At 37.6% G+C, this 21,475-nt stretch overlaps 1 protein-coding gene across 3 annotated transcripts in view; it reads left to right on the forward strand.

Moving 5' to 3' along the window:
* The window catches only part of ADAMTS19 (ADAM metallopeptidase with thrombospondin type 1 motif 19), a 156,133-nt gene that overhangs the window by 60,108 nt on the left and 74,550 nt on the right, over positions 1-21,475 (forward strand). For all 3 annotated transcript variants that reach the window (XM_087741948.1, XM_087741949.1, XM_087741950.1), the window contains exon 8: positions 15,228-15,333. In XM_087741948.1, coding sequence (XP_087598074.1) covers positions 15,228-15,333 — 106 coding nt within the window. The remainder of the gene's footprint in view (positions 1-15,227; positions 15,334-21,475) is intronic.

The following is a 21,475-nucleotide window of genomic DNA, read 5'->3' on the forward strand; positions in this document are numbered from 1 at the left end:
CTATAAATTAAAAATAAATTCAGGATACTTAAGATAGAATTAAAGGCGCAATCATTTGGCAGTTACTAAAGAAATCAACTTTTTCAGCTATTGTGGTTATCTTGAAATATCTCTGAGGTTAGAGATTATTTTCTCTTACATTATAAGAATAACTATTACATCCATTCAGACCCATGTCTAATTCTTGTTGCACATGCCAATTCAGATGCATTCAGCGGTGCTGTTTCTCATTTAGGCAACAAGCTGTGATTGTTCTTAACATCTGTTTAAAGCCCAGCAGAGTCAACTACATGCTCAATTGCTGAATTTGGTTCTTGACCTCAGTAAGTGGTCCTCTAATATGCCGCAATACCATCCATAGTGCTTCATGATTTCATGTGTAGCCCTGTCCCTTCTGTGAAAACGTAATATAACTTTGTCATTTTCTACAGATTATACTACTTCATCTCTAGGTAAATTCTTGTCTTTACTTTGTATTGTTTCCTGTATTTAGTCTCAACTTACCTGAGGTGTTTAAAATTCTGTCGTAAAAGGATTTAAAATATAAAGAGACGTACCATACGTGAAGAGTTTTAACATTACACTGAATAACATTTAGGATATTTGTGCTTGGAGCCGGAACTTTAATTTCTTTCACAGGCAAAGCTCCTGTGTCCATCAGAAAAAGGCATTCGCAAGTAAGGACAAAAGAATCTGCAATATTATACAGGGCATGTTTGCTTTGTGTTAAAGAAAACAAAAGGAAATGGCCAGCTAATTATCACAATAATTTGCATTTGTCTTGTGAATAGTGTGTACTTTCTAACTTCATGTATGAGACCTTCAGCTATGCATGCCAGATTCAAAAGTGAAAACCGAGTAAAACATCAGAGCGATACTGCCACGGTAGGCAAGAGATGCTCCTGTCAAGGCTAGGGAAGGGTGGCGAGGCACAAAGCAGAGGACAGAAGTGGGCATGGCTTAACTAAGCTCAGGTCTCTGCTGGCCAAAATTCTTTCACCAGGAGAAAATTTACCGTTTTAGCCAATCCGACTGCAAGAGATAAACGAACGAGGGATTTAGTGACCCTCTTACTGCATGGAACAGTGAATTACATCCTGTGTCATTTTATTCATCCAAAAGGTTGAAAAACTGAATCAGGCCCAAGCAGCTGTGAGGTTTTCATTGTCTCCTGGATTTTGCAAGTTCAGTACTTCTCTTTTATAGGCCGTTTTTACGTGAAAAACATTTAGATGAAATCTTGTGTACATTCATAATAAAAGTGTGGGGGTTGGCAACTGTAAATAATCCTGCATCGATAGTCAGTTACTCTATATACATGCTATAATATTGATAGATACTCTGTATTAGTTTGTATAAAGAATTGCTCTTCATTTCATGTCTCATGCATACAATTAAATGTTGAAAATGAAAAATAAAAGTTGCTGTCAAATATTACAAATTAAAGACATGCAAAATATATGGCTGTAAAGTAAGGTATCCCTGTTCTCTACCTAGCCAGCTGTTTCTCTAATATGAGAGTCTTGTGTTTAGCTCTTGGTAGCTATGCTTGTGTATAGTATTTTCATCCCTTCAAAAGAAATAGTTGCAAAGTTGTATTTCAATAGTCAACCTTGCATAGTATTTTGCATTGAAGGTTTTTCAAAATGAGAGAGACCAGGTAGCTCGTTGTGACTAATGCATCAGTTGCTGTGTCCCGTAGCTATAGAATGGAAAAAAAAATATCGGCGTAGTGGCATTAGATAGACCATGTAATGAATGCATCTTTTCCTCTGGATTTTGAAGAATGGGGTGGGTAGGCAGTCATACATAGGTCCTGTAACTGAGGAGGAAACAAAAGGAGCTCCATATTGGTGGAGAGAACTGCAGATGATCCGTACGACTGCATCTGACTGCCGTCAAAATACAAGAAAGAGTGCTCCGCAAATACAGGCAGGGAGGAACAGAGGGCCAGGGCCAAGGCTCACTCTTCACTGAAATGCCTTTGGGCAGATTTTCTGTTTGAATCCATCTCATAGCTTCCTTTTGTGACACTTAAATGGCAACAAGTTCTTCTGTGTTTCTGTTTTGAGCCTGTACTGAAGGTTTTATGTTGTCAGGACGATGGTACCCTACCCTGAATAAAATACGAGTTTCTCATCAAGTAAGTCTTCCTTTACTCAGCTTGCTCAAGCAGGGACTAGTCAGGGTCTAGTGCTGCACAGGTGGGATACAGGAGCCTCCTCGAGTTCTCGGTTACCTTGCGTCTTGCAGACTTTGCAAAGGTAGTTTGGGAAATGGATTCCCTGGAAGAAGACAGACCTGATCCTCCCAGCCTTTTCAGCTTGCTTTCATAGAGTTCAAACTTCTTGAGGACCATCCGAACAAACTCAAAGAATTTTTGAGTTGGAAGCAGTTTGCAAGAACATTGAGATATGGTCTCGAAGAAAGTCATCAGGTGCAGGTACAAGCTGGGCCGCGGATCAGTTAGCACGGACATAACCACTTTCATCACATGTGCTAATACAGCACGAAACAATGTGTGCTTAGTTACACTAATGAAGGTGGAATACAGGATGGATACCTGGAGATAGCAGTAGTAATTCTAAATCAAATCATTTTAGCTGAAAAGAGGGGTGATGGAAGATTCTTCTCAAGATAGCTCTGCCTTTGTTCTCATTTATCAGAAAGATACAGGTTAAGCTAGCCATCCACATCTAGACAGTGTTTTCTGTGGAAACAAACAGTTAGCTATTGAATTCACTTTTCCTAGCAGGTGTGCTACTGGTGCCTGCTGGAAGCAGTCCCAAGGTCAGTCATTTTCTTAGAGTCCATCTCTCCAATAGTGAAACAAAGTATAATTTCTTGATGGGAAAAACTGAAAAGGTCACAAGCTTCAAAACTTCGGCCATAGAGTAATAGGTTATTCTAAAAAGCACACAAGCAAACAAACAAAAAGCAGACTAATACCTCTTTCAATCCCCTTAGCTTCCCCTTGTCTCACACCAAAGAGAATGCAGATTACACCCTGCTTTAAAAAAAGGAAGAAAATTTCTCAAGGTTTTCTTTACGTGGGGTCTCAACAATAGTAAAATAATCACTGTCATATCACTTTTAGCTTCATTTTGTCATGAAAACATGAGAAATGTTTTACAGGAATCACCCAGATTGCAGAAAACGAGGAACTGTATTACTGTGCTGAAGCACTGTTTGTCAAGGAACAATTTTATGTTTCTACCACACAGTGCCATTGCCATAGCACGAGTGTAATAAAATAAATAGCAAAAGAAAGCAAGACAGTCTTATTTTCCTCATAGTTTGTTGTAGAAACAAAGGTGTGTTAGAGTGACAATGATACGGTCTCATGAGCGATTTCACATCAGTGTGTTGCACAGAGGATGGTGCCAAGACAAGGGAAAGAAGGCACCAGAAATTAAATTATAGGAAAATCAGCTTAATGAGGTATCAAGGCTGGAACCTTTGTACGACCAGGAAGAGCACCAGTGATCTATTATGAGTAGATCAAATCGGTAAGGGGCGTTGGTGTTACACAAGGCTTGGAAGCATATTCAGAAAAAAAAATGAGTTGATGGAACGAGACAGGTGAATTCAAAGGCATTGCAATGTGCATAGGTGTACAGAACACGGGGGCAACTTCAGCGACTGCACATTTTATGAATGTGAGAATTGAAACCCAGATGTCAGGAAGGCAAGGAGAGAGATAAGCACCTGGGTGAATATTTTCACTATTTGGACGGAGTGACATCATTCTAATTGCCTCCAGTATATCTTTTACTCTGTGATGCTGATGTATTTTGATGCAAGTGTTCAGAGTTGTAGGCTTATAGTATTTTAAAACATGTTAAAGTGAAGTCACACTTCACAACAGTGGAAGGAGTTCTGACAACTAATTGGACCATCTTCTGTTGCAGGATAACATCTATTCATCCCATTTCTCAGAAGCAGCATGAGAGACAAAAGACGGTTTTAAAAGTACAGCATTTGCATTAAAGTAGGACTGCAATAAGTATTTTCTGCTTTTTTTGACAAATTACAGAAAACATTTGATCATCTTGAAATGACATACACGGTTAAGTTTTCAGGTCAGTTAAGTTTTGAGGTTACAGAAGTTATGTAAAATTTCCATTAGAAAGTAGAGACTACCTCAAAAGTGATCTTGAAAACTAGGGGAACTTTTACAGTACCTGTAGTGGACGTAGCTCCCCTGGAAGTCTAAAGCCTACCCTTACATCAGCATTTTTATAAACATGCTGTTCTGTGCACTGTGCTGCCTGTTGCCTTGGGTCAGAGCCCTTGACATTAAATGATGAGGCTTTTTTTAATATACTTTGAAATAAAATGTTGGGGTTTTTTAATGTATTCCAGACATTTAAAATATTTTTAAATCGACCAAGCTGTTCTGCATGTTATTTCTATAAAAGTATGTTTAAAATAGTGCTTACAGAAAAAAAAAAAAAAAGTAATTTAAACAATTGGCAGTGGCAAGAAAGTATACAATAGCAAAGCTGTACCAAATTATTAGAAAAGGTCATCTTCATAAAATGAGGCCAGCTTGTGTTTCTTAATGCTAGCAAGTATTCAAATTGCAATTTCTTGTAATACGCTGGTATTCTTGGCAAACTAAAATTTCACTTGCCTTTTTGGCAAAGGTACCTCCCTTTGAATTCAGTCTAGAGTCTGTGATTCCTACTTTTCCTTTTAAAGTCATATTGTAGCAGAAGCCTCAGTCTGTAAGCCTCTAAAATCTTTGCAGAAAGTATTTATACTGGGCTAGAAAATTAACTTCTTCCTCTCTTTCTGTGAAAGAGGACTGTTTTTAAGTAGTTGTCGCAGTGAGTCTATGCCATCTATTCCTTACAGGTTTTTGAATGGACAAATACCAGATGTGAGTCATCCACTATTCATCAGGCTGTTTAATCCTCCAAGATATTTGTTCCCATATATCAGGTGTTTTATTTCTCAAAAAATGTTCTAGAAGGAAGTATGTAGGCCTGCTAATAATTTTCCCATTACCTGTTTTTACAATGGAACATTTGTTTTTAAATGCTTCTGAAGCATAGTTTTTCTCTGTGAAGAACTTCACAGAGAATTTCCCACTTTCAAGAACGCCTCCATCTCCCTGGCTTTTGAGTGGCACTATTAAACACAGACAGCCACTGCCTATCCCAGATACTCGTAGTGGTCCTACTTGCTTCCCGACAGGTTCAGGAGCTACCATATGCTCTGACACAAGGTTAGTTGCCAGCAGCTGAACAGAACTTGACTCAGACTGGAAACAGTAGGGAAGAAAATGTATTTTCGAAAAGGCTAATTCCGTGTGTATGCTGTATTGATCAGTATTACTTTTGCAAGTATATCCTCTGTGGGGAGCAAAGAAGTGCAAGCCTATCAGAATCCAATACTTTCTGACCAGGCTGTATGAGATGTTCCACATGAGGAGGGTTTAATGTTTAAACCAAAACTTACTTACCTGAGGATATTTGGTGTTACATGGGATTTTGATTCAGCAGAGTGACACGGCAATGTACTGAAATCAGTGCACATGCAGTATAGCCATGGCAATATACAGCTGGATCGCAATACACATCTGATTCCCATTAGTGGCCTTCATATGCTCACCGTCACGATACTGGACATCCCCAGGTGCCGGGAGGGAATATGTGAGTTAAAGTCAGCTCAAGCCCATTGCTCTGTTCAAAGTTCATTTTGTCAGTTGTTCCGTTTTTATACTCTCTGTTGGGCTGAGGCACATATGCACTTACCCCTTGCTGGGCTGGCTAACTCAAGAAGCCATTCACACTCTTTGGATTAACTCAGGGAAAAACATTTACACAAGCAGTTAATCCACTGAACTGATACAGGCATTTACTTAAAACAAACCCTCCAGTCCCTTTTCTGTTGAGATAAGTTCAGCTTTCTTTGCAACAGCTGTGGGCAGTCACTGCCTACTTTCTTCCTGCAGCTTCATAAGCACATCGCCCTTGCCCATCTCATCTGACCCTTCTTCTGTTTTAGGGGTTTATTGACCAGACAATAAAGGTAAACTTTTTTTTTTTAAAAAAAATAAACATGTTTATTTAAGTAAAGCAGGTGTGGAAAAGAAAAATGAAAGATGGGCTAAATAAGGACCAAAAGAGCAGGAAAAAAGAAAAGTGTGTGTGTATATATATGTACACAGAAATGTAGAGACAGTTAGTCAAAGGAATAGATGCAACCTTCATGCCACCTGTGCACATACCATCTTGTAACACTTGATACAACTGTAGGTGCCAATATGGAGTGGTGGTGTATGTGGCCACAAAGGTAAATAAAGAAAAGGAAATGTCTGATTGGGTTTACGTATTTTCTAGTCATTGTGATGAGCCATTAATAGCAGTCTTTCCTTAGCTTCTAAGTTAGGGTTCATTCTACCAAAGAAAAGCAGAATTCAAGCTCTGCTTTTTTCCATCTAGCATAATGTTTTAAAGATGTTTCTTCCTAATGGTCTTTTTTATGCTGTATATGTATATAAGAAAGTAATGGACAATAATAAAAGCTTTTCTTTGTAAAGAGTAAATTCTCATTCCTGTTTCGCTACAGCTAATCCCAAGATCAGAATTGCGATACGCTTAGATGTCATTAGGACTGGAAATGACTAGTTCACACAAATAGCTTTACCTGTTCAGTTTTGCTCCAGGAAAAAATACGATCCCTGGAAGGGATTGATAGAGAAAGCTGCAAATACAGCCTGGAAGACTGCAAAACAACATGGGCACATCGCCCGCTGGTAAAGGAAATGTAATTGTAGAACAAGCTGGAAAACACAGAAAGCAAGTTTGAGTTGTTAAAAATACTTCCTGTGGGGTACCGCAGTGCTCACTGTCATCATCTCCCCATCTTGTCCGTAGAGTAACAGGGGTTTTGTCAACGGACAGAAACAGAGTTTTATGGTAGGAAACGGGCACCAACTCTTGATCTGAGGCATGTGGTACTCCTTCGAAGTAAACTGTGTATCTGTTACGTCTGTCCAACGCATCAGTGAAAAGCCCATCCTCAAGAAGAATTTATTTATGCATGTATTTGGTGAGAGCTGTTCAGAAATGGCTGGCGCTCAGCTTGAAACTTGTTCCTGGCTTTTTAAGTGACAAACTTCTGCTTTACTTTGGAAAGCCCCATTCAGTTTTCTTGCCAAAGAAGCGAGGTGTCTCCTTTTCAAAGTCCCATCTTATTTGTTTGTCTACAGCAGAGCTCCGTGAAGCTATCGTGAGGCACTCTTATAATTTACCCACGTAATTTAAGGGCTGAAAGTCTTTATTGTCTAAGTCCTAAAAATACATTTTTCTACTTCTGTCCAAAAGTTAAACTTACAACTGTAGATCGAGATTATTAACAATTTTCTAAGCCATGTAGAACAAACATCCAGAAAAATAGTTTCTGCAAATCATGCTATGAGGAAGTTAGAGTAATGGATCAAACTAGTTCAGTTTCTTAGAAGAAGACTGAGTTATTGCTTCGAAAGATTAAGTTTGATTTTTCTTTCATACTAATAGTATGCAAAAATGTGAAGCAAAGAAAATCTTTATGACACATTACTCCATATACTGTGATTTTTTCACATTTTCTTCTGAATGGAATGACTTAGGACCTCTTCAATGTCAATTATGCACAATATAACTAAGTTTTTTTCTGTTTCTAGATTACAGGTGCAACAGAAAGTCAAATGTGGAGGAAAGGAAGTTGTGATTCTTTTCTTTTTCCATTTATGGCTTTTTTCTTTTCATTTCCTAGTATGGAGTTTTCTTTTGCATCTTTGTCTTTTCCTGTTCACACTTATTTTTATGGATAAGTTTTCCACTTGGTGATGTTGCCTTTACAAAAAAAATAAAGGCAATTAAAAGATTTTAAAAGTATACTGGCTGTACTCAGTGGCCATGTTACAGTGTATTGTTGCTTTAAATTTTTTCCTTTAAATTTTTAAGGATTTTTTTTCATGTGTTGCTTAAAAGTTAAAAAACAAGACATGGGAATTATTTGCCAGCTTTTACATTAGAAGAGGGTGTCCTTGAAGTCAGAGCTGCCTTGCTTCATAAAGTATTTGGAATAGTGGTAGCCTGAAGATGCTTTCATATGGTTTGAAACATTCTGGGTAGTTCAATATAAAGCTGACGAGAACAACTGCAGATGGATGTCATGACACTGAAAAGACAGTGGAAGAGCAGATGAAGTTAAGTGTTGCCAAATACAAAGTGTAACGCATATTAAGAAAAAAAAAGAGTCTTTAGCTTATATGTGTGAAACCATGGGCTTTGCTACCACTCAGGAGAGATATCAGAGCATGATAGCGGACACTTCTCTGAAAATGTCAGCTCATGGATCAGCTGAGTAAAGGTGACTGTTAGGACTGACGAGGAAAGACCAGAGAACCATAGAAAAATCCTAATGCTGGTCTTTTATTAACCCATGGTACACCTTGACCTTTTGCCTATAATAACTTTTGTCAGAAAGACTGTAGTAGAACAAGAGAAGGTAAGGTATGCAGAGGGCTACAAGATGTCAAAAAGGTGTGGTTGGCTTCTGCTTGAGGAGTCGCTAAATATGCTAGAGCTTCTGAGTTTGTTATTGAGATAACTGACAGAGATCTAGGAAGGTGTAGGTGGCTTTGAATAGATGAATCGAGCTTTATATTTTAATTAGAATATCCCCTATGCAGTCCTCATAAAAAGAGAAAAATGTACTGTTGTACACAATTACACTCTGGAGCTATTTGCCGTCACGTGTTACGGACCCAAACTCTGAAGCGGGTTAGGAAGGAATACCCAGACTGGGAGCATAAATGCTTTGGTGGCTGCTAAAAATGACAGTATGGATGTAGCCTTTAGCTCAGAGCATCTCCACACCACTTGTCAGCAAAGTCCGGGAGTGGACAGTGGGGGGACAAATTCACTTACTGTCTCATTTGTGTATTCATCTTGAGAGAATCGTTTCCCATGTGGGCTGCCTTTAAGACGCAAATTGGTATCTTCCAGCAGCTCTGCTATCCCATCCCTATAGGAACATATTAAACATCGGTGGACTGTTCATAAGGTGCAAGAACTAAGGACCTAAAACTGTACAATCACGCATTCAGAATTTCTTCATGCGTGTATGGCATACATTGATACACCCTCCCCGTTTTTAGACTTTTTTCCCCGCTCTAAGGATTAAAGTGCAGCAGTTGGTTTAAAGGGAGAAGAGTAAGCTTAACAGTCTATTCTGAAACATAAAATCACATCCTTATGAGATATTGATAAAGCATTTTCCTGGAAGTGTTAGTTTTTCTAAGAGGTACATAAATCATAAACTAACAGAACAGGTGAATAAAATTTGAGTTACGTTTGCGTAAAATGCCGCAGAAGTGGATTCGGTTTTATCCCGTTGTTCTGATGTCTTGCATTGGGGTGTATGTGCTTTTGTACCTATAAAGACACACATACAGATATGGTTGCCATTACCGTTGATATCTCTCACTTTAACACGAAAAAAAAAAATCTGTCTAGGCTTTTCTGTTTGCATTTGAGATTTGTTTGTTAACTGTGGTGTTGTGACTGCTGCTGTGTTTAAGGGCTGCTGATGACTGATGACTGATGAGGCTTTCTTTTTTCCTGGGAATGGTCAGTGTCTGGGATGCTCTTCAGAACAGCTTGTGCTAATTAGACTTTCAGGTGTCAGCTCTGTGGAAAGCTTTTTTCTCCTGCTTCTTCAGAAAAGCATCTGGGCTGTTAAAAAAAATCATTTGTTAGATTAGTAATCAAGTCTAGTTAAGCACTATCATTTATGCTCACAGGTCCATTGATTTGCCAGTTGAAATTTAAAATACTTACGTGGGAATCAAAAGCCAGGTGAATATTAAATTATGTTTCTATTGCAGTGGCTAACTCAGTTTGTGCATCATCAGGAATTCAAACTAAGGTCATGCTATCAGGAGTGTATCACTGCATAGCACCTTCTGAAGTGTAAAGACTTCTTCAGAAAGTTTGTGGTTCAACTTTTCATGAGTTTTTCTGCATGTTTTCTATCCATTTCAGGCTTACCTACATTTCGTCAGTGTTTTACACTATTGTTTATGGAGCTTGCTGTAGAACCTTTAGAAGAAAATTCAATACATAAATATTACTTTTATTCATAGCATGGGCTTAAGCAGTATCAGTTGTGTGTATACTAATTTAACAAAAATAGATCCATTGTTCCTGAAGTCCACAAAGAGTTTCAATATTGTTGAAATTATACCTAGTGTGCATTCAATAATAATACTGTGCTTTGTTATTTTACCTAGATGACAGGGAATGCAGTAGGCACTGCATCTGTTCTGTTTCACCGTTTTTTGTCTTGGTCAAATTTGACAGTTTTCACTGATGGATAGATAGCACAACAAGGAGCACACTATCCCTAGAGTCCTGAGAATATAACATTAAAAAATGCTTTAAAATGGAAATGTTGAGGTTTTTTATTTAACTGTGCTATACAAACGAAGGCTCTTTTCGGTTCTTTTAGGTTGTGTTTTCAAGGCTTTGGAACAGAACATATGTATTGTTTTTTCATGGAATTTTGATTTCATATGGACTGGAAATGCAGGTAGACTCTGCTCTTGATCAGTGGTAGAAGGGATATCTGAATGATCCCCTATCCCTCTTCGTCAAAGAGTATGTTACACAAACCTTGTTCTGTGCTTTTTATGGTCATTATTCCCTTATAATCTGGGGGAAAAAAAAATCTGCTGGGCAGAAAATTACTGTTGCCAAAAGAGAAGAGCTGTGAAAAAGCTCAGGAATGTGTAGAGGTGATGTCCAGGTGATGTCAATGGATTAAGCTGGTGGTATGTGGAAGGGTGTCTTTCTCTTTTAAGGGCATGTAAAACTAGCAAGTAGATTTTGGAGCAAGTATGAGGGAAGGGATTCAGAATAAGCACATAGCTAATGGCATGACTTCTTCATAAGTTGGAATGTGTTGTGAAACCAAGGAAGTTCAGAAGAAAAGAAATTCAGATGTGCTAAGTAAGTAATTTGTGTGATTAAGACTTTCAGAATATGAACTCCATTTCCTTGGATCGCTCTAAAGGGAAAAATAATAACCATTTGCTAGCCTTTTTGAATGCACTGTTACAAATGGAGACATATCCAAGGAATACTTGCGCGTTGTGTGGCCACTGTGAGAAAGAGCAATGTTTGTATGTTTGACTGTATATTTCTTAATGCGATTTTGTTTTTTTTACTGGGGAGTTTTCACTCCTGCGGGCAATGCTGACAGTAGTGTTTTAATACAGGTAGTGGTTAATCATCTTATGGGCAGTGGGCCATGAATGAGTAGGTAAAGCTGACAAATTTGTTTGGATACTGTAGTAGGCAACGTGCTTTGTGTAACATCCCTGTGAGCTGAACCACGGCTTTTCAACATAAAAGTTGTAAATGTGTGCCTTTGAAAGAATAAATAGTTTGATGATGTGATGAGGATGTTCCTTAAAAAAACCAGAGCATTTTAAAGAGAATTTATCATATTATGTAGAGTGAAATACCCATTTCTACCGGTAGCTGTAATGGCAGTAATAAGAAACCACTGCTAAGACTTTGGCAAAAGTTTTACTTTTCTGAAGCAGCATGTATTTCATTTGGGTATTTACACGTTTGATAAGAAAATGCAGTCCCTTATGTGGTTCTGCTAGGGCACAATGGTAAAGCTTTACTCTCTTAATTGATATTGCGTGTATTTTCTTCTGAATTAACTTGAAAAATAGTTAACTACAGAGTAAGGTAATTTGAATATTTTACATTTGGCATGTATTCATTCAGTGCTTTTTTGTTTCAAAACACAGCGTTCTTTCTAGATAAATAACAGGATCTGTCCTTAAATTGTCCGTGAGATGATGTTACTGCTTTCTAGCCAACGCTTTTCAGATACCAAGTGTTTTAATGTGAAGCTGTGTGTTGAGACTGTGGGGTTCACTGGGAATAGCTTAATCATACCAAGGCAGCAATTGTTCGTTGTTTTTTTTTTTTTCCTTGTGGATTTAACCTTGGAGCAGTTCCAGCTGTGTTAATAAGCCACAGGAAGCTGCAGTGAACATACATATATTTAAAGAAGAAATTCCTTCTCTTTCCTAATGCAGAGACAACTAAGCAAGAGCAGCTGCTTACTGAAGCCAGTTTCTTTTTCTCTACATGTGAAATTAATAACCAAGGACAAGACATGAAACTAGTTCACGGCTAGTAGTTGGCTGATTTACATGCAGTAGCTGCTGTTGGATGTGGCTTTCACATATGAGGCTGACTTTGTTTAATAGGGGACAAGTCATAAAGCATTAATGGCATTTGATGCTTTTGGACATTTCTAGAATCAGAAATCTAATTTAATTTAAATGAAATGCAGGTCTTATGTTTTGTATGCTACACTTAAAAAGGTCAAACATAATCAATTCCCTTCAAGGAATGCCAAGTCTAAAAACATTATTGGTGTTATATATTGAGCATTGTTGAAAATGCCTAGTACTCCTGACTGCTTCTTCTGCAGAATAGGTATGAAACTTACAATAGGCATAGTTCTTTGGGAATAAACTGGGGGGGGTGGGGGGGTGGGGGGGTGGTAGGCAGGATAGTAGACAGCAACAGATAGTACTCATGTTGTTGTAAAGCAAGGTGTTGCTGATGTACCTGAACCTGCCATTTTAGAGGCCAAAAGAGGTTAGGGGACTTCTTTTCCCTACAAAAAACTAGACAATTTTCAGTTCGTACTCAGCATCAACAAGCAGAGGGAGGTTTGGGAATTCTCCTTCTGTAGATCCCAGCAAATAAGTATTATCCAACTGAGGACAGCCTTCATCAGTAACTGTCGTGGTTTAACCCCAGATGGCAACGAAGCACCACACAGCTGCTCACTCCCTCGCCACCAGCAGAATGGGGGGAGAGAATTAGAAGGGTAAAAGTAAGAAAACTCATGGGTTGAGATAAAAACAGTTTACTAATTGAAATAACACAACAATAATTATTACAACAACAACAAAAACAACAACAATAATAATAATAGTAATAATAATAATAATAATAACAACAACAACACAATAATATAAAGATAATTGTAATTAAAAGGAAAACAACAAAGAGAGAGAAATAAAACCCAAGAAAGACATGTGATGCAAATTAAAACAATCGATCACCACCAACCGATCGACGCCCAGCCAGTCCCTGAGCAGCGGCTCCCCCCGCAACGTCCCTCCTGGTTTTATTGCTGAGCACGATGTCATATGGTTTGGAATATCCCTTGGGTCAGCTGGGGTTAGCTGTCCTGGCTGTGTCCCCTCCCAACTTCTTGTGCACCCCGAGCCTGCTCACTGGCAGGGCAGTATGAGGAGCAGAAAAGGCCTTGACTCTATGTAAGCACTGCTCAGCAATAACCAAAACATCCCTGTGTTATCAACACTCTTTTCAGCACAAATCCAAAACATAGCCCCTTACCAGCTACTGTGAAGAAAATCAACTCTACCCCAGCCAAAACCAGCATGGTAAGGAAGGTATTTCTGAACATTTTGCATTATAGTAATAGGAATGCCCATAACACTTCACAATGCAGCCCTGGATTTTATCTATGGCAAGAGTAATTTTTCTATTTTGTGTTAGCACTTTGTAAATTCTTTGGTGTTGGCTGAAGTCAGGGCTCTGATGTCCGCCTCTTCTGGTATTGTTACCAGCTCTGCTACTTAGAGCTATGGTATTAAAAGCAGCTCTATCTTTTTTCAGTTTGGTCATCAGAAGTTGAAAGAAAATGCATGTAATTGTGGAACTACAAGGCACAAAATGGTTTTAGAAATATTTTTATTTCAGCCACTGGAGCATAACATTTGAAATAAATCATTACATTTCAGAGAGTTTCTTATTTCTCATATTTTCATTAGAGTTGATATAAATGATACCTACATTTAGCATGAGGTGTCATTTGAAGGACTTCCAGTTTTTTGCTTTTTTTCCTATCCCAAATTACTTTTACCCCTGGTCCATTTTTTCTCCCTTCTTTGGAAAGATATAGTAAATGTTGAAGTATTCTGCCTTATTCAAATCTAATTTGTGATTGTTTTGTTCAGTCCTGAACAGCATTTTTTCTCACATGAGTTCCGTGTCCAAAAACTTTCAGCCATCTCTGTTGAGAGCAACACTGCCAGACTAGTGGTGGGGTTACTGCTTGAATTTCATGTTGCACATGAGGCGTTGTGCTCACAGACTGACAAGTAGTTGGATTGTAAGAAGAATGACTTTTGTCTTGTTAACTTAGAATGCTAATTATGACTAAACTTCAAACACTGTCAAACATTTCAAACTTGACCTTTACATGCAAACATCTAGCAAATATGTTGATCCAGAGGGCACCACTCCATTGAAAGGATGTTCCTGGGAAGAAGGCCAAACACTTGAAACGGTGTTTTGATTGCTTACTCTGAAATTTCAAGCAACGAGTGGCAACAATAGGTCCCTGCTAAACATATTTGTGGTCTGAAAAAAATTGCCATTACCCAAATTAATCTGTGTGTTCCTCAAGCTTTTACAATTAAGAGACATTCTACTTTTTAGAAGCTGAACTTGAACTCAAAAGCCTACCATTCAGGCTTCTAGTTTTTGGAAACCTAGGTATTATATAGTAGAGGCATTATAGTGTCTACGATTAGTGTGTTTGTCAGGCTGCAGTCTCCTATGAATTCTTCTGGTTCTGTGACACCTGACTCTTTTACACATTTTCAAAATCATTAACATGCTGAACACTGTATCAGTACTTAACAGTGATAATGCAGCGACACGGCTCTGTGCTTTGCACTGTGTTCTTCTGAGTCTGTCAGAGGGAATACCTGTTCAGATTTTTGTCCTACTGTTGTAGACATCTCTTTTCATTTACAGTAATATCGATATTTGTATGTGTGTTCATCACATCTCATTAAGGTACCTAGCAACGCTTTTAAAGAATACATTTTCTGCACATTGCAGTCAATGTAATCAGGTAATTTTACTATCAGGTAATAGTACCACTGCTTGCGATTTCTTTGCTATCTTTTGTCCAATTTTGTGCTGAAATCAGTCATTGTAGCTTATGAATAAATAAACCTTTGTCAGATAGTTGTTTATATATTTGGATGGCTCTGACCACAATAAGATTTCCAACCTGTTTGGGGTCAATAATGCCATCATACATACAGTTAGTGGTAAAAAATAATTGAATATGGTGGTTATGTTTCCTAGGTATAGCATATCTGAGTGGAATGTGCAGCGAAAAACGAAAATGTATAATTGCAGAGGACAATGGTCTGAATCTCGCTTTTACCATTGCCCATGAAATGGGTCACAAGTAAGTATGTGGATAACAAAGCCTAGTATTTGTTTGCGTGTAATATTACTATGATTTGATTAATTTGACTGTGTACTTCAGTTTTTCCTTTTTTCTTTTAGGAAAGCTTTTAAATTTGATGAAAAATTTGGAAAACAATGGTTTTGTTAGTAATAATAATAGTGACATGTATTGATATATAGTATGTAAATTAAGAAAGTGTTTACGACTTGGAGTAATATAGGAATCTCTGTAGCTACACAATAACTAGGTTAGCTGGAAGGACTGACATTGTGTAGAGGAAAAGCAGGTGCCCCAAGATGTTTTTTCTTTTGGGACTGTGGTATTGTGTATCAGATCCAGCTCTGACTATTGTTGCCAACAAACGTTTTCATGAGATCATGAGTTGGAAGAGCCCTTATTTAATTTGGCTTTCTTGGGATAGATCCCAGTAAAGTGTATAATGGTCATCAGTCATCACAACATTAATATTGTTTTTTCCTCCCCTTAATAGAAAAGGATGACAAAGTGAAGGCGAAGGTAACTGTGCTTCACAATTGTATTGGAAGTTGTTACTCATTCCGTGAGGAATACTTTGAAGCAAAAGCGAAAAATTCTCATGTTGCAATAATCAAATTTATTAGTGAAGGTTGTATTTGATTCTTGGCTTCAGTACTTGTTAAAGAAAATTAAGTAGGAGAGTTCTTATTTTAAAATATAATAAAATTAAAGGGAGGTGTGTATTAATCTGTCATTTTTACCTGCAGAGTCTGTATATACATTTTCAGAAGAGCAGCTTCACAGTGACAGCAGAGAGGGATGCTTTGTTAAATCCTTTGATCCTCTGAACGTTGAGGTTAGGTATCTTAGGACAAACACTTTGAATTAAAAGTGATTAGCCCTAAATTTGGTCAAAGCTGTCTGCGAATGGAGGTCATAGCACCTAATGTTGTAACATGCAGTTGATTACAAGAAAGAATTGGAACTTAAAAGATTTCTATTTAGAATTTGTCCTGGATGCAAAATAAGCAAATTCAGATCAATTATATGACTTGGAGGGAAAGGGTAACGGGAGTATTAGATGCTGCATGAAATGGATCTTTCCTGTTTTTTCTTTTTTTGAGTTTTCATAACTGCAGAAAGCAACGCCAGGTTACTATAAGCCAGCCTGTTTGAGTAATAGTTACGATAAAGGAAAGACTTCAGAAGAAAAATGTGTTTGTGTTTTGTAGCCGCATGCTGTCCTCTTTCTTTTTTTCACTGTAGCGTTTGCTAATATTAGAAGGGGGGTGGGTGGAGGACAACGCGTTTTCTGTACACTTGTTCTTATGACAGTCAACCAAGGATAAGGGGAAAGAAACAATAACTGAATATGATCTGCAAATAAGTTCACTGCTGGAGTAAATTAGAAACTTGTTTGAGGCAGGTATGATAATACCAGATGATTTAGAGAAATCTAAGTACTGCTTTATGCCCTGCACAATAAAAATAGCTTTCGAGAATAAAAAGCTTGGCAGCGGAATTACTGGATTTGAAAAAAGAGGCATCTTGATCAACAAGAAGTGTAACACCTTATGCTTCCTGAGAAATGGTGATGTACAAAATCCTAGATGAGGAGAACGGGAAGCAGGTATAAAATTTTTGCAAAGTTATGGGTGATGTGTTGGTTCTGCACTAGCAGATTTGAGAATGTGGGATACTGATCTTATAAAGAAGGGTTTGTCTTGCAGCAGACAAGTCAGGCCTATCTTTGACATTCTAAGGGCTGCTGGATGCCACACAGTATCTGCAAGAAGTTAGACAGGGAAGCTTACTGTTGCTGTCTAGCATTTCTTCCAAGACGGCTGCACAGGCCAGGCTCTGTAACTCTTGTTGCGTTCAGTCCTCAACTTGAAATATTTTCATGGCTTTGCATTGCTGTGGGACTGAGGAAGAGAAAGGACATAAAAACCTGAATTGCTGATAAATGAATCCTGTGAAAAAAATGTTAAAGGCTACACTATAAACTTTCAGAACTTTCAAATCCCTCCATATTAATTCAAATAAATTTGGAAAAACAAATTGTGATGATACCACAGCCATCATATTCTCACAGTCATAATGGCATTTGGATGTCCTTAGAGAAATTCTCTCATTTCTCTGCAAGTACTGTAATAGATGTTTAAAAACAAGGGAAATAAAGACTAGACCAAATCTGGTTCCATAGTAAAGGACAGGATGTTATTTGAACCACACATTTCTTCAAGAAATTCAACCTCATGAAGGCTAGTAACAAGCCACGTAGAAATTAAGACGACTACTACAAAAGTGAAAGAATAGGTAGTCAGAGTTATCTAAACAGCTGCCACAAAATATAAAAAATAAGGGTCAGCCTCCAGTGCAAAACATGCAGAGGCATTCAGCTTGATCTCTGCTTCATTGTGGACCCAGAGTCCTTAACCATTGCAATCTAACATTGAGTGGTCTTGCCCCAAAGAGAGTAAGGTGACATTCCAGAGACATTTGTTTTCTCTGCATGACTCTCTCTGTCTGCCAGCCTAGCCCTGGCACTTGCAAAGAGCACACTAGAAGTAGTTGACCCTTTCTGGAGAGACCATATGAAAATATTTGAAGACAAACATTTGAATGAAGGTCCCATTGAAAAGGACCTCAAGAGATTCAAATGTAACTAGAATATTTCTCACAGAGATTTGTCTTGCTGGTTAACTGTCTCAGAAATGGAGATTAAATGGTCACCATCTAGACCAGTCATAAGTCTTCTCCTCTTTCAACACATCATGTTTTCTAGAAAATTTTCACAAACTTTCTGAATCTTTGAAGTCACTTAACTCTTACCTTCTTTTCCTGCCTAATATCTTTAACCATTCTAGTTGCTCTTGTTGTGAAGAGAGTGTTATTCAGCAGCATAGGAGAAGTAAAAACTTTCTCAAAGACTTTGCCTCTCAAATTATGAAGAAAAAACCCTTAAGTTTTTTTGTCTTCTGCAAGACAAATAATATACTTGCCCCTAAATTATCATTCAAATAGACTGAGAGTGTATGCAATATCGACTCTGTAGATTTTCATTGATCAGCCTAAGCACATAAAGAAACAAATACATTCACAATTGCCATTGTATTGATGAGTATAAAAGTACTTTTGAAAAAGATAACAGTTTGCTTTTGGAGGGCTTGCTTTTATATGCCAGCCTCCATGCTGATATCTATATATTTGAGATGCATTTGTCTCTGGTAAAATCTCATGATCATTTGCAAACTCAGAACAATTTGGCAGACCTCTAATATCACTGACATCATTTGTATCATTAGAGGTTTAGGGGACTTTGAGGGGGATGGGCTATATCCCCTGTGCTGAAATCTAGGTTTGCTTGCACAGGAACATAGTGGAACAATTACAGTTACTTATACTGAATACTTCCAATACATGGATGTTTATTAAGCGCTGTGCTGTGGATTTCTTAGTTTTTCCAATTAAAACAGAAATATTCTCAATGAAATACAATGGCAAACTAAGCCTTGCTTTGCAATATGAAGTGTCTTTGTTCCGGCCACGTATGTCTGAAAGCAGAGGATCTTGTAATGACATTGAGAAATAACGTTGTAAGTCAACAATTGATTTTTGAGCTCCATCTTGAAATATTAGGAGCCAGTCTTTGTAATCAGAGACTAAAAACTATAACACATTGATGGAGCTGGTTTTAATAATCAAATGCTATTTATTAAAATAAATTTAAGGAGCAGCTAGGAAATTCTATAATGAAGTCATCTTACAGAGTAAAAACTAACAACAATGAATTAAAAGACATTGTCTCCATGTGGAGAACTGAGAGAAGAAGAGGGAGAATGCTATTATTTTGCTTATCAAATAACACTTATACCTTCATTTTACTTACATGGATTGCTGTCTGTGGGATATGACTCCTTCTGAAGCATGGAGAAGTAAAGGATAGATGTAAACTGCGGTTATCTGAAAATACGATAATTAACAATTATTATGTGCTCTAAGTGTACTTTAAAAGTTGTTCTAAATAGTTGAAGGAGATACCGGTGGAATTCCTCAGAATCCTTTTTCTACACACCTGCATTCTTTTTCTGGTAAGCGTTTTGTGAAATATGAAATGTACGCATTTTTAAAATTCAGGGTATTCTACCAGCTATTTTGTAGTTTCAAACCGGAAGTCTGTGGAATTTTTCAGTCACCTACTTAATAGCTCATGAGCAAACAACATATCTATTTTTGTGATGATATTCAGCAACCGTATGATATCCAGTGGAATTTGGAGAGCTTTAAATGGGAGATTAGGAAATGCTAATGGAGCATCAGTTATTCCATGCATTTTTGTTATCACAGTCCAAAATATGGTAACAGAACGCAATAAAATCAACAAGAATAATAAAAGCAACTGTCTGCCCATTTTTGTGAATGAGTTACTAATGTGGAGTAGGGAATGTCATTAAATTAACTAAAACAAGAGCTATCTTGATACTTATGAGGTTAAAGTAGAATTTTACAGTTGATTTTGTGTTTAACAAGGAATAGGATTAGCACATGGAAAGCAAAGGTATTAGTTAGGTTTGATAGAAGCCCTCCTTACATCTTGAACAGCACCTAATCACAAGGATAATGAGAAACTTGAGGAGCAGTAGCGGTCACTTCTACTGATAAAACCGTGCACAGTAGGATTCGTATTAGTAAGGATCACTAAATTAAGGCATGTGACATGTGGCATTTTGTCTCAGATGTTAAGTCAAAGTATTTGTTTAGCATTTATTTTGATCTCTTATCATTCAGCTGTGAGAAAAAGAACGAAGCCTTCCTTGGTACCTGGGTGGATATGCATACAGACCACCCACTGGTTACATTTTAATGACTTTTCTGTCTTGAGAAAGGTAAAACCTCTTGAGAGGTTTTGCAGGGTAGTGGCACTGTTTTTCTCTTTCCAAAATACCTATTTGTGGGGTAGACCAAGAGTTTTGAGTTTCCTACCTGTTAGTCCAGCAACTTCCTCAAAGCTTACCTTCCCCAGGAGAGGGTTTTGGGGATTCATTTGGGAAAAAATAGAAGAAGAAAAGTCTGTCTGCTTGGTCAGCAACAGCAGCCTGTCTTTTGAATAATGGAAAGAGTCCCTCCCCTTCCGTGTGCCTTCCCCTTTTCTGGGACAGCCTACAAAGGCACAGTTTGTAATTCCTCCTAACTCATGATAAGCAAAGCTTTCTTTTGTTTCCCCAAACAAGGAAATGTATCTATATTAGCACTGTAATTGTCGGTATCTGTATTAAGAGAATACACTTTTCATTCCTGAAAACAAAATTTAGATGAACGATCCATGATTTGAATCACACTGGTGAAATTACCTGTCCCACGGGACCTTTCTCTTTTTACATGAGCTAGTTGACTTCTAGCCATGCAACAGATTTACTGTTCTTATTTGGATAATTATTTAATTACATTTATTTTACATTCCAGAATGTGAGACAAGTATTTTTTTTAGAATGAATTAGAACATAAAAAAGTGACACTGTAATGCTATTTTACCACAAAAGAAGAAAAAGACTTTCAGTCTGTGGTGCAATTTGCTGCTCTGAGAAGGCAGCCAAATTAATTTTTCTGAATGCTCAGAATATTTTAGTTGATTAAGAAATGAACCGTAAATGAAATAATAGATGATCTCAGGACATTGGACCACAGCATGAAATCATGAGGTAAGCAGTTGTTGAAGCTGAAACCTGTTTCCAGAAATAAATACAGGTGTGGTAAGTTGAAGAATAGTTTTGAAACAAAAACTGGTGAAAGTACTAAGGAGGTCATGCTGTAGGAGGTGGCCTTTTGAGGTTCCTCAATTGCAGAAGTGTTTCAGTACAAGTACAGTTCCTTTGCAACTGCCTTCATTAGTAGAGTATGTTTCCCAAGGTTGTCCTGCAATCCGTTACTCAGGCTTTTGATTCAAGTGAAAGAGTAAAAATAGGAAACTACTAGGTTCAATGTGACTATATTTTATTTTATTAACTTTCAGTGATCTTTTTTTTTCCAGCTTCAGGCCTTCTCTTCTAAAATATTGGAACTTTTAAGCCTCTGCTTTCATGTTGTTGGATTTTTTTCACTAACACTGACTTATAAATTATTTCTTTGTAATTAGTAGTTAGGAGCCAATAGGATTTCTAAA

The sequence above is a fragment of the Nipponia nippon genome, unplaced genomic scaffold (genome assembly GCF_047370975.1).
Source record: "Nipponia nippon isolate SJK-2023a ecotype South Korea unplaced genomic scaffold, ASM4737097v1 scaffold_8, whole genome shotgun sequence".
Taxonomy (NCBI): domain Eukaryota; kingdom Metazoa; phylum Chordata; class Aves; order Pelecaniformes; family Threskiornithidae; genus Nipponia; species Nipponia nippon.